Here is a 12,233-nt window from a genome sequence, read left to right on the forward strand (position 1 = left end):
TAATGTAATCCGGTAACATCATACAATTTCAAGGGGGCCCTGGCCAGGTAATTGGGTGTTAGTATAAATTTCTAGGTATCGCATGAGAAAAACACCACAGGAATAAGAGACCTGGGAAGTTTTAACAACCCTTTCTCTTTCATCTATGGAGGTAAATAAGTATCAATAAGTATCAAGAGTCCAAAATTGAAAAATCTTTTCCATGTTTCCATTGAGTCCCTCAGGTATTTTTTACAAATCAAAATCCCAAAAGAGATGCAATTAATAATAGAGGATCACATGGCTTACTACTGGCCTTATGAAAAAAAAAAAAAAACGTGTACAGCCAAAACCAAGTTGCTAATGAAAGTGAAAGCCAGTCTCTTAGGTGGGGACAGGGAAAGGTATCTAATCCAGATTCTTCCAAGGTCAAAGACATCAGCAGATAGGCTCAAGAATAAGCTAAAGAACAGATACCTACTCGACGTAGAACTGCTTGCGTTCACAAGCCTGAAAAGGTGTGCAGAAATGGAGGTGCCGCAGAAGGGCGGCTCATGACACTGTCATCTGTCAGCAGATCCTCAATTTTCATTTCATTTCATTTCGACTAATTAACATTCAAGAAAATGGCATGGTCAGAACTCCTTCTCAATCTTACCAGATCAGTGTCAAATTAGTCCTGTGGCATCTGGACAAGAATGGGATCTCTAAGACTCCCTTCCTATCACTCCATCTACTAATTAAAATGGAAGCTTTTAAGCACTTCAGCCTCTGACTCCAGTTTCAACAGTCAAGGTATCAATGCTGAAAATTTAGAAGTGGCAATATCACCCATATGTATACAATTGCTAGCCTATAAGTGACCTATTACCATGAAGAAAAATAGAGAAGTGCTTCCTTGCAATTTAACTTGCTCCCTTAAGAATAAGAGACAAAATGCTCCAAGTTTGATAAAGGATACATATGGTACTTTCATTGTGTTATTTTTTGTTTTTATTACACAGATAAGAAAAATACCTCTGATATTTTAGGTTAGCCATGAGTAGAGAAAAGAATTAATATTTAAAGCAATCCAGGGAATGATACAAAAAGGATGTCACTGCCTTAGATGGATATATGAATGTGCGAGTTGGACCATAAAGAAGGCTGAGCACTGAAGAATTGATGCTTTTGAACTGTGGAGTTGGAGAAGACTCTTGAGAGTCACTTGGGCTGCAAGGAGATCGAACCAGTCAATCCTAAAGAAAATCAATCCTGAATATTCATTGAAACGACTGATGCTGAAGCTGAAGCTCTAATACTTTGGCCACCTGATGCGAAGAGCTGACTCATTAGAAAAGACCCTGATGCTGGGAAAGATTGAAGGCAGGAGGAGAAGAGGGTGACAGAGGATGAGATGGTTGGATGGCATCACTGACTCAATGGACATGAGTTGAAGCAGGCTCCAGGAGTTGGTGATGGACAGGAAAGCCTGGCATGCTGGGTTCCGTAGGGTCGCAAAGAGTCGGACATGACTGACTGATCAACACCTTACTTAGATGGTATGGGGAAAATGGTATAGACTGAAAATTCTAGAAGATTCCTTTCCCATCTATGGTCAGAGGGTTAGTAGAGTTCATTAAGTTTGTGATTTGCCATGGTCTACCTGCTATAGTCATTTTGGGGAACTAGTCACCAAAATAGAAGATTTAATGTTAGCAAAGCATTTAAAAGCCTTTCTCATCTCCTCCGTAGGTGGTGGGCGTGTGAAAATTGAAAGTGTGAAGCTAGATTTCAAAGAAAAGGCCCAAGCTAAAGTCGGTTCACTTGACAATGCTCACCACGTTCCCGGAGGTGGTAATGTCAAGGTAAGACACAAGATTGTGAGCTGATCCTGCCTTTTTAAAAAATCCTTTTGAAATACTCTTCATCAAAATGGGTCCCAGATTAAAGACCTGGACACCCAGGAAGTAGGGATGGCAGAGCTGAATAGAAGTGACATGAACATCAGCTCTGAGATACAGAGAAAGAGCTAGGGGACAGTTTAAGATGTTTGAGTTAACTGAGGACTGATGCTTGTCTTAAACAGATTGACAGCCAAAAGTTGAACTTCAGAGAGCATGCTAAGGCCCGTGTGGACCATGGGGCTGAGATCATTACGCAGTCCCCAGGCAGATCCAGCGTGGCTTCCCCCCGACGACTCAGCAACGTCTCCTCTTCTGGAAGCATCAACCTGCTTGAATCCCCCCAGCTTGCCACCCTGGCCGAGGATGTCACTGCCGCACTCGCTAAACAGGGCTTGTGAATATCTCTCATTTAGTATTGACGTCATACTATTTAGGCATGAGCTCTGGCAGGAGTGGGCTCTGAGCAGGTGTTATATTCATTCTTTACAAACCATAAAATAAATAATCTCATTCCCAAACTGTAGTAATTGTTACAATTTTATAAAAAAAAATAGTATATGCAGAAATTGACTTGATTTCCATTTGCAACAGGAAGATACTGGCTTTACATGAGTACAATTGGACAATTTTTTTTTTTTTCCGCTCTGCTGTTTTGCATGGAGTATCATTATTTTAAAAATTGCATTTCTACCTTTCATGTGCCTGAAGGCTATCTACTACATTCTGAAAGGCCTTGTTAAAAATCCAAGCTGCTCATTTCACTATTCTGTTGCTGGGTGAAAAGATAAAAAGTTGCCCCTTGTAACTTATTACAGGTTAAATTAAATCAAGGAGTCATTGCAGGAAGGGAAGAGCATGTAAGAAATGGTTTTTTTTAAAGCGTTATTTTGTATAAATGGGAAGAAAGATTCAATTAAGTTATTAACGTTTGGGACCTGGATAATTATATCAGAGTATAAGTCAATCCAATAAATTATTTAATTAATTAAAAAATAGTTTCGAAGCATTTGAACTGTGGTTGAGGAAGTGACGTAAAGTGCATCTCCTAGGAATGAAGCACTTTCATTAGGATCGACTTGTGTCTGGTTAGGATGTCGGTTGATCAGCTAGATTTGTGTCCACACTACCAGTTTCACACCCCTTTCCATCTGTTTGATACAGTATTATAGATATAAATATATATATATTTCTCTGTGGCCATTTGTGATACTTCCTCATACTTGAATATTATACTTCCTTATTCACAGTATCTGTGTCTCCTGCACCCTTTGGTGTTGCAATTTTAGGTATGTGAAAGTAGATGTTAGCAGGGTTCTCTCCCTATTAAAAAAAATAGTTAAAAAGACAAAAAGTTTTAGCATGAAGTTGCTTTCTGTAACAACTCAAAACTGTAACCCTGTTTAGTGCCAGATACAAGTTTCTCCCATTAAAGTTTCTCCCGTGATGCTAGAAAAAATTTATTTTTCTTTGCTTTCACCAACATGGAGTTTGTAGGGGTGGGTCCAGTTATACATAAAAGGGGTTTACAGATTGTTGGTTTAAGATTATGGGTTTGTCTTATTTTGAATCACAGAATATTTTGGGGTTTACTCCTATAATCATTCATGGAATAGACTTATTAAGATTTCTTTTTCTTTTTTTTTTTTTTCCATTTGCTAAAGTTGAAACTAACAGTGGAAGTTTGGGACATGATATTCCATTCTTCCACGCAGTACCTTTTTATTCAGTTATCTGATAGAAAATGTTTGGCCTCCATACCCAAAGTAAGATCCCTTGATCAGAAAGGGAAAATACAGTATTTTGAGAAGCTACAAAATATTGGAGATGCAGATATCTAAATCAGTTTTTTCATAACTCCAACATTGCACTCTATAAAGGAATACTGTATTACTATTATTTATCAGTAGCTAATACGGTTCTGACTTTATATACAGTCTAGACATCACAAATCAACTAATTCTTTAAGAATCATTCATCTTAAACTTATGAAGAAGCAGTGAAATAGTCATTATTAGTCTGAGTAGGGAAATGGGTTACTAGGATGAATGGATGCTTTTTAGTGTTTTATCTGTTCTTTTTCTTGCTCAGGGCTGGTAGGCTGGATCTGAAAAGTTAAAGGCAAATGTTTCAATAGGGTTTGATCTCTTTGAGTCAAATCAGTTCTCAAGCATAAAGGAGGAAATGATGTACATGGACTGAGGCAATAAGCGAGTATGGTAGCATCTAAGAAAGAAGCTAAAGGATGGAAAGACAGAGAGACATGGGTGCCATGTTGTGACCCATTGGAAGTTACAGCTAACATGACTTCCATGAAAGAAACTCTGTGAGCAGAAGTGCACCATTCACTCTCAACTAAGATTTTACGTAGGCAAACATTTCTGAAACTATAGATCAGTTATTTAGGATAGTCAGAGATTTAGAAAGGACTGATTAGGACTATGGGTGTGTCTATTTTCTGCCTAATTATTGCTGTGAGGTTTGATTTGACCAATCTGGGCATTTTATTCATCAGCTTCCCTTGAAATGCACCAGGAAATAGGAAAAGAAAGAATAGCTGTGTGGAGACTTAACAGTATTTTCTTATGTGTTAGGTAGTGTGTGTTAGTGATTAAAGCTCTAGAAAGAAGTTAACAGCTGGTTAGAACAATTTTAACCTGTGAAACATGTATTTTTTTCAACTTGGTTTAAAATTTTTATAAACACTAAGGAACTATGTTCTACATATTAAAATTGTTTTTTACAAATACATGTCTAAAATAAAGATTATATAAGGTACCCAGTGGTTAGATTTGGCATTAAAACAAATGTTTGCTTCAAATCACAGCAAAATTATAATGACTAAATACCCTCACTTTGTATGGAAATTAATAATTCTATAAAATGAAATTGAAAATTGGTAGCAGTAAAAGAAAGAAATACAGGCTAAATGTCTGCTTTGGGGGATAAGGGATGGAACCCATCTTACCTTTACTCTCAAGATTAACGACACAAATTAAGCTTTTTGAACACCACTCTTGTGGGGACATCCATACGCTGATCTAGAAATTAAGGCTTCATAGTCTCAATTCTAGATCAATTAATGCCAGTTTCTCTCTGGCTTTTGCCTTGGAGAACCTGTTTAAGGAAACATAAGTAATCCAGAGCTGTGAAGAGTTTAAAAGGCCCACTCACTCTCTCTGGGTCACCTGCAACCAATAATTGGGTACCTTTCAATGATGCAGGAGAGATCCGAGTTCATGATGAGTTTCAAAGGCCATGTTCATTTAGGAACCAACTCTCTCTGGATTCTCCTGCTGAGTTCCAGCAGGGTGATGGGCTGAAATCCCACCCACAAGCAAGACACCTGTGGATCACCAACGAGGTGTAGTTGAAGAAGGCTTAAGTGAGAACTTGGTTAAATGGAAAAAAGTACTGACAGTAGCTGGCCTTCTCCACATACTCACATAGTTTTAGAGCAGGAAATGGGGTCATCAGGCAAAAGAAGAGATCAAGTCACTAGTATTAAAGAAATCATCTCAATGTGGTTGATTTTTGACATAGCTGCAATTATAGCATTTTCTCCTATTTTTTACACTATGAAAAGGAGGAAAACAAACCATTCACGGTCTAAGTAGCTAGAAAAGGTAGATTCATGGCTTGAAAAGGCAAATTCTAGGCATTCCTTCAAAGATTAATATGTTAAATCAGTATTGATGTTTGTTTTTTCAAACCTAGGGTTTTTAGCCTGGGTATGTAGGTTGAGGCCAAGTCCCTCTGCAGGAAAAAGTCCCTCTGAGTTTATTTTTAAACTCAGAAAATGTCAATCATGATACTTCAACTTTAGCAAAAAGAAAAAAATCAACAAAAAGTATACTCTGTATGCTGGGATTCCAAGGTTCCAACATGCCGCTACAAATCTGTGGGGGGTTTCTTTCTTCTGATAATTCTAGAGCCTGTTACCATAGAAAGGTATTTCTTCAATGGCTGGTTGTAGTTAGTTCATGTTTTTCAATCAAAATTTGCAAATGTATTTGTTGCTGTATAGTGATTGTTTTGCAAAATAAAATTGCTTGTCACCTATCTGATAGTTTCAGACTGTTTCTTCTTCTTTTCTGGAAAAAAACCATAAAACATAATACATATGCTCAATCCAACCAAAGAAAAATTGTGAAGAGGAGGCTTCAGTTATCTGCTGAACGCTGGCTATGTCAGGCCCTATCACCACAGTATTAGCAGGATGCTATCTGTTGCAAGTGACAAACTCAAATTGGCCTAAGCATAAAGGCTACTTTATTGAATCAAGTCTCCCATCAAGGCAGGAGTATCTGCCTCAGGCGAGGATGTATCCAGTCACTCAAAAAAACATCTTTAAGAAGTTTGCTTTCTTTAACGCTGGACCCAGGCTCTCAAAAGATGTCAGGAATTTTTCCAAAGTTTAATTCTCCTTCCTCTATGTTGGCTTCATCCTCAGACTCCCCTCTCATAAGGAGCACTGGAAGCTCCAGGTCTCATACCCTCCCAAAGAAAGCCTCTCTCCTGGCAGCACTAGGCAAATCCAGGGTGTGAAAATCATTGCATTACTTGGGTCACCTGCTCGCTGTGCTGAAGGGCAAGGGGAGGTCACATACCTAACTCTATCACAGATGACTGGGGTAGGTGGAGACTGGAGAAGGGGTCTCATCTGAACTATCAATACATAAACTAAACGTGGAGAGAAATTATTTCAACCGAACTCAGGTCAGGCTGCTCCTGCTAGAAGAGAGAAAACCGATGCTCATCGGCCATGGAAACAGACCTCCTCCCACACATGCACCCTGTGCTTTATGCATCCTTTAGCTCCTTGCTGCTTAGAGTGTTCCCAGCTTCACCTGGGAGCTTGTTCAAAATGCAAAGCCTCAGGCTCCACCCCGGAAAGGCAATGGCACCCCACTCCAGTATTCTTGCCTGGAAAATCCCATGGATGGAGGAGCCTGGTAGGCTGCAGTCCATGGGGTCGCGAAGAGTCAAACATGACTGAGCGACTTCACTTTCACTTTTCACTTTCATGCATTGGAGAAGGAAATGTCAACCCACTCCAGTGTTCTTGCCTGGAGAATCCCAGGGACGGGGGAGCCTCGTGGGGTCACACAGAGCCGGACACAACTGAAGTGATTTAGCAGCAGCAGGCTCCACCCCAGACCACTTTAACACTCCCCTAGGTGATTCGTCTTCCCTTTAAAGCTTGAGAAGCCTCAGCTCTTCCAGTCCTCTCTAACGTGCCTAAGGAGAAGGCGCTCCATGGCAGACCACTCACAGATAAAAATTACCCCTAAAACTGAGAGAATACCATCAACTCTGCTGTCAGAGAGTTCGGTTATCAAGTGGTAGAAATGTGTGACTGGCGAATGGCTCTTGTCCTAGAGACTTTGCAAACATGTCATTGTCCCTTGGCTGAAACCTACCAATCACTATTCAGGTCAATGCCTTCTTTTGGCCTGCCTTTTGGCAATAATGCAATTTGGTACAATTAGATAAATCACTAATCTTTGGTTAGTAATTTTTTAAGACTAGCATCTGTGTTTTCCTTCATAAAGTATATCTTTACACCACAAAAGATTAAGACATTTGTCTGGTAGCACAAATCATGATAAAAATCTTTTTTCGTTGTTAACTGAAGTACAATTGATCTCAATAATGTATTAGTTTCAGGTGTACAGCATAGTGATTCAGTATTTTTGGCAGATTATATTTTATTATAGGTTTTTTTAAGATGAGTATAAGACCCTGTGCCGTACAGTAAATCTTGTTGCTGATCTATATTCTATGTATAGTAGTTTGTATCTGTTAATAGCACATTCCTAACTTGTCCCTCCCGACCTTCTCACTTTCCGGAACCATGAGTTTGCTTTCTATGTCTGTGAATCCTTTTATCTTTTGTAATACATTCATTTATATCATATTTTAGATTCCACATACAAATGATATACATTATTTGTCTTTCTCTGTCCAGCTTATTTCACTAAGCATGATTCTCTCTACATCTCATCACTGCTACAAATGGCAACATTTTATTCTTTTTTATGGCCAATATTCCTTTGTCTATGTATACCACAGCTTCTTAATCCAGTCATCTCCTGATAGGCACTTGGGTAGCTTCCATGTCTTTGCTACTGTAAATAGTATTATGAACATTGGTGTATATGTATCTTTTAAAATTAGTGTTTTCAATCTTTTCAACTATATATCCAGGAGTAGAATTGCTGGATCCTATATGGTAGTCCTGGTGGCGCCTGTTAAAGAACCCACCTGCCAGTGCAAGAGACTTAAGAGATAGGGTTTGATCCCTGGGTCAGGAAAATCCCCTGGAGGAGAACATGGCAACCCACTCCAGTACTCTTGCCTGGAGAATCCCATGGACAGAGAAGCCTGCCAGGCTCCCTACAGTCCACAGAGCTGCAAAGAGCCAGACACCACTGAAGTGACTTAGCACACAATGCATGGTAGTTCTATTTTTACATTTTAAGGGATCTCCATACAGTTGTTCATAGTGGCTGCACCAATTTACATTTCCACCAACAGTGTACGAGGGTTTCCTTTTCTCTACATCCTCTCTAACATTTGTTATTTGTAGACTTTTTGATGATGGCCATTCTGACAGATGTGAGGTGATACTTAATTGTGGTTTTGATTTGCATTTCTCTAATAATTAGTGATGTACCTTAATAAAGGTTTTTTAAATCATTATTAACAAGGGAAAGAAGAGGAGATAAGTAACTCAGATGTAAGGTAGGATGGCGGGATAGCTCCTTATATAGCTTATGAGAGGAAAATGTTCCTCTTTTATAATGTGGCACTTACTTGTAGAACTATGACCCAAATAATTCAAGGCTGGAGAATCCCAAGGGCAGAGGAGCCTGGTAGGCTGCAGTCCATGGGGTCGCTAAGAGTCGAACACGACTGAGCAACTTCACTTTCACTTTTCACTTTCATGCATTGGAAAAGGAAATGGCAACCCACTCCAGTATTCTTGCCTGGAGAATCCCAGGGATGGGGGAGCCTGGTGGGCTGCCATCTATGGGGTCGCACAGAGTTGGACATAACTGAAGCAACTTAGCAGCAGCAGCAGAATGTTGTCCTTGTCAAAGCACACTTAGTAGTATCCTAAAATTGTTTCAAAATACTGCCCTTCTCTAGGTTTTCTTAAATACCTTGAAGGAACATCATAGACATACCCTTAAAGCCTCCTTTTTCCCTTTTATGCCTTTTCCATCACAAATGCACCACAGCTGTTCCCACTTCATCCTCATTCCATTCAAATCTTCTCTGCCCCAGGCCTCATTGAGGCAATAGACCTGTGGCCTCCAGCTGCACTTTGTTTGGCTTGTTTTCAAACTCAAGAAGGTTCACACACACAAAATCCCAGATATGAACCTTTGAAAAGTTAAAAGGTCTGGCAACAGTGGGCCCACATTCATTCATGATAACGATTGTCTGGAGCTGGTTCACGAATGATGAGATGAATCTCTTCCCTCCGTTTGTCCACAACACCCACCCATGCCTGTTACTGCTCCCAGTCCACATTTATTCCCTGTCACTTTTTACTGTGAAATTTAGAAGTTGTAACCTCTCCCCTAGATCCACTTGTCTCTCTCCCTCCCTATTTCTTTCTCATTTCTGTGAAATAAAATTCCAAAAGCATAAGCCCCAATCCTGGAGTAGGAGAGAGGAAAGGTCAGGTTGAGTAGGTCAGGTCAGAATCGACTGGGAGCCTGGGAAACCAATATTTAATAGATTTTACCCTGTCTCAAGAAAAAAGAAAAAAAATCTTAAGCAATATGTTCATTTGATGGTAGCAACTGGCAATTTTCATGTCCCTGATAAATACATTTAAGATTCTGCCCTCATCTACATTTATCAAAAAACAGAAGAAAAACGCATGTTTGTTTGTGTCCCCGCCCTGTGATAAATAAAAATACTGTCAAGTGAGAAAAGGCAGAAACTACCATCTTACTCAGTAGGCCTGAACTTATGAGATGTCTGCCTGTTACTTTTAGAAGTAGAAAAAAGATATTCTAACCGAGTAAGTGAGGGGCATGTTCTTTAACCCAAGGCTGATTTTCAGTCAACCTGGACCTTATTCAGTTGCATAAGTTTTTATAATATTAAAAGACTTGCTTTCCAAGACTCTACCTTATCAATGCCTGCCTTTTGCTCCCCAGACCTGTTCCCCCACGTGTCACAGACCTCCTCCAATTCTAGCCGCTATGAGGTGAATGCTGGGTACAGCAGAGAGCTTCCAAGATCCTGTTCCAGGGTCCCCAAAGGTCCTGCCTACAGGCACCACCAGTTGCTATGATGCCCTCAGGGGCTCTGAAGGGCTGGCCTGTGCACACCAGCTGTTCGGGAAAGCCCAGATGCTCCACACAGGCTTCTAGCAGCCTGCTGGCCCACCAGCCAGCCCACCACAGCTTTTACTTGACAACCGCTCTGCATGCATTGTCCTCCAAGTCAGAAGAAGACTGGCGTCCTACAGGGGAGATAACAGTTTTGGGCATCCTGAGAGTCAAGTACACGGTGCTCATGGAACCATACTTTGGCTGTGGCCACAGGCTGCCAGTCTCGTTTTTCCCCAGAGCCCTCCTATGAGTTGCATGTAGGAACTACAGTCACCGAAAGATGAACTCTCACCAGAGTAAGACAGGTAGCAGGCACTGAGAAGGTAATAGGAGCTTCTGAGGCCAGCAACAGGAGGTTGTAAGCAACAGATAGGTCCCATGGAGCCATGCGGGGCACTAGTGCCTGAGATAGAGACTTTAATAGTGCCTGTTGAAATTAACACCAAAAGCCCAAAGGAAGTAGTCATTAGCATTAATTTTATACTTATTTAGTGATTGTCTCTAAAGGCATCCTTATATCCTTATGTTAACTCCTATAATTAAATACTGTGATTCTCAGCATCCCCATTTTACAGATCAGGAAACTGAGGCATAGAGAAGTTTAAAACTTAATGTACCGAGCTGGAATTTGAACTCAAGAAACCCAAGATGTCTGATCTGGCCTAATGGATTAGGTTTGATCCAATTAAATTTTCTAATAAGGTAATTTTCTTGACAATGATAAAGATACCAAACTAGTATTACATACATAAAAGAGAAAACTCTCAGCAAGCTGTTAACTGAGCAAATGATGACAGAGAATTATGGATTATAAACAATCTGATTTATATAAAGAGAAATTTTCTTAAAAATCATTCAATAACAAGTGGGAGCTTATTGGGACAATTTTCTGCCATTCTCTATGTTAGGTCCAGGCCCATACATAGGCATCATTTAGCAAGTGACATGTATGTCAATCAAAGATCAACCAGATATTTCTAAAAGTCAACAATGTATTTTATTTGAAAATTATTAGGAAAATTGGATGAATATTTGGGCCAAAACACACATCACTTGACAAGCAATTTCACTATTCATACTTTTTAAAGAATAAAAGCATTTTTTCTACATATTTGTTTAGATAATGTGCTATATAATTGGTCTTCTGTATCCATGATGTGTCCTGCATCCCGAATTCTACCAACCACGAAACCCACAGATGCAGAGGGTCAACTGTGCGAGGACATTTTGCATAAAGGATGAAAGCATCCAGATTTTGGTTTCCGTGGATGGGGCAGGTCCTGGAACCAGTGCCCAACAGATATTGCAGAATGACCATTTTAACATCACTGTTGCTTTCAGCACCATGTAGCTTTCTGAAATGCTTCTTTTCTTTCTCTTATGACACTAATAACTGAATTAAATTTCTTGCTTTCATTATAAGCATGGCATGCCAGTTAGATTTTTTCTTGTAAAACCAGGATCTATAATTAATAGCATAAAATGTGAGAATGCCTAATCAAAGCTTTAGACGATAGCTTGATTTTTAATATTAGTAAGCAAAAGGTTTTTCATTAACGTCAGAAAACCAAGACACAAATAGATCCCAAGAGGGACTTCTCAATCTTTTTTTTTTTTTTTTTTGCTTCAACTGTAGAAAAATCAGAAAGCACCCATTATGTGGACACCCAAGTATTAATATTTTTTCTTTTCCAGTATAACCAACATATTGAACAAGCATGAATCATATAAGTTGTGAGCAGAATGTACGTTTATTTTTGTGTCTCACAGTTCCTTTAAACATTAGGCAGGGCAGAAATCTTCCCTTTCCCCATGCTAAAGACTTGGGCAGACTCGTGACGTTTCACTCCCTCTCAGATAAAGTTCTTCTGGCTATAAAAAGAATCTCAATTATTAAAAAGTCTCATTTCAGAAATTAAAATACCCAGCCTATGGAACGGTCAAAATTCCGAAGATAATGTCGTAAGAGCTATACTTCTTCAGCACAGATCTGCCTCAGGCAGCAAGCCTGCTT

General features: G+C 39.6%; 1 protein-coding gene across 50 annotated transcripts in view; it reads left to right on the plus strand.

The window, feature by feature from the left end:
* The window catches only part of MAP2 (microtubule associated protein 2), a 300,076-nt gene extending 294,152 nt beyond the window's left edge, over positions 1-5,924 (plus strand). For all 50 annotated transcript variants that reach the window (XM_060410370.1, XM_060410374.1, XM_042244123.1 and 47 more), the window contains 2 exons: positions 1,714-1,826; positions 2,048-5,924. In XM_060410370.1, the coding sequence (XP_060266353.1) occupies positions 1,714-1,826; positions 2,048-2,263 (329 nt within the window). In that variant the 3' untranslated portion in view covers positions 2,264-5,924. The remainder of the gene's footprint in view (positions 1-1,713; positions 1,827-2,047) is intronic.
* Positions 5,925-12,233: the final 6,309 nt, after the last annotated feature.

Source organism: Ovis aries, chromosome 2 (assembly GCF_016772045.2).
Source record: "Ovis aries strain OAR_USU_Benz2616 breed Rambouillet chromosome 2, ARS-UI_Ramb_v3.0, whole genome shotgun sequence".
Lineage (NCBI taxonomy): Eukaryota > Metazoa > Chordata > Mammalia > Artiodactyla > Bovidae > Ovis > Ovis aries.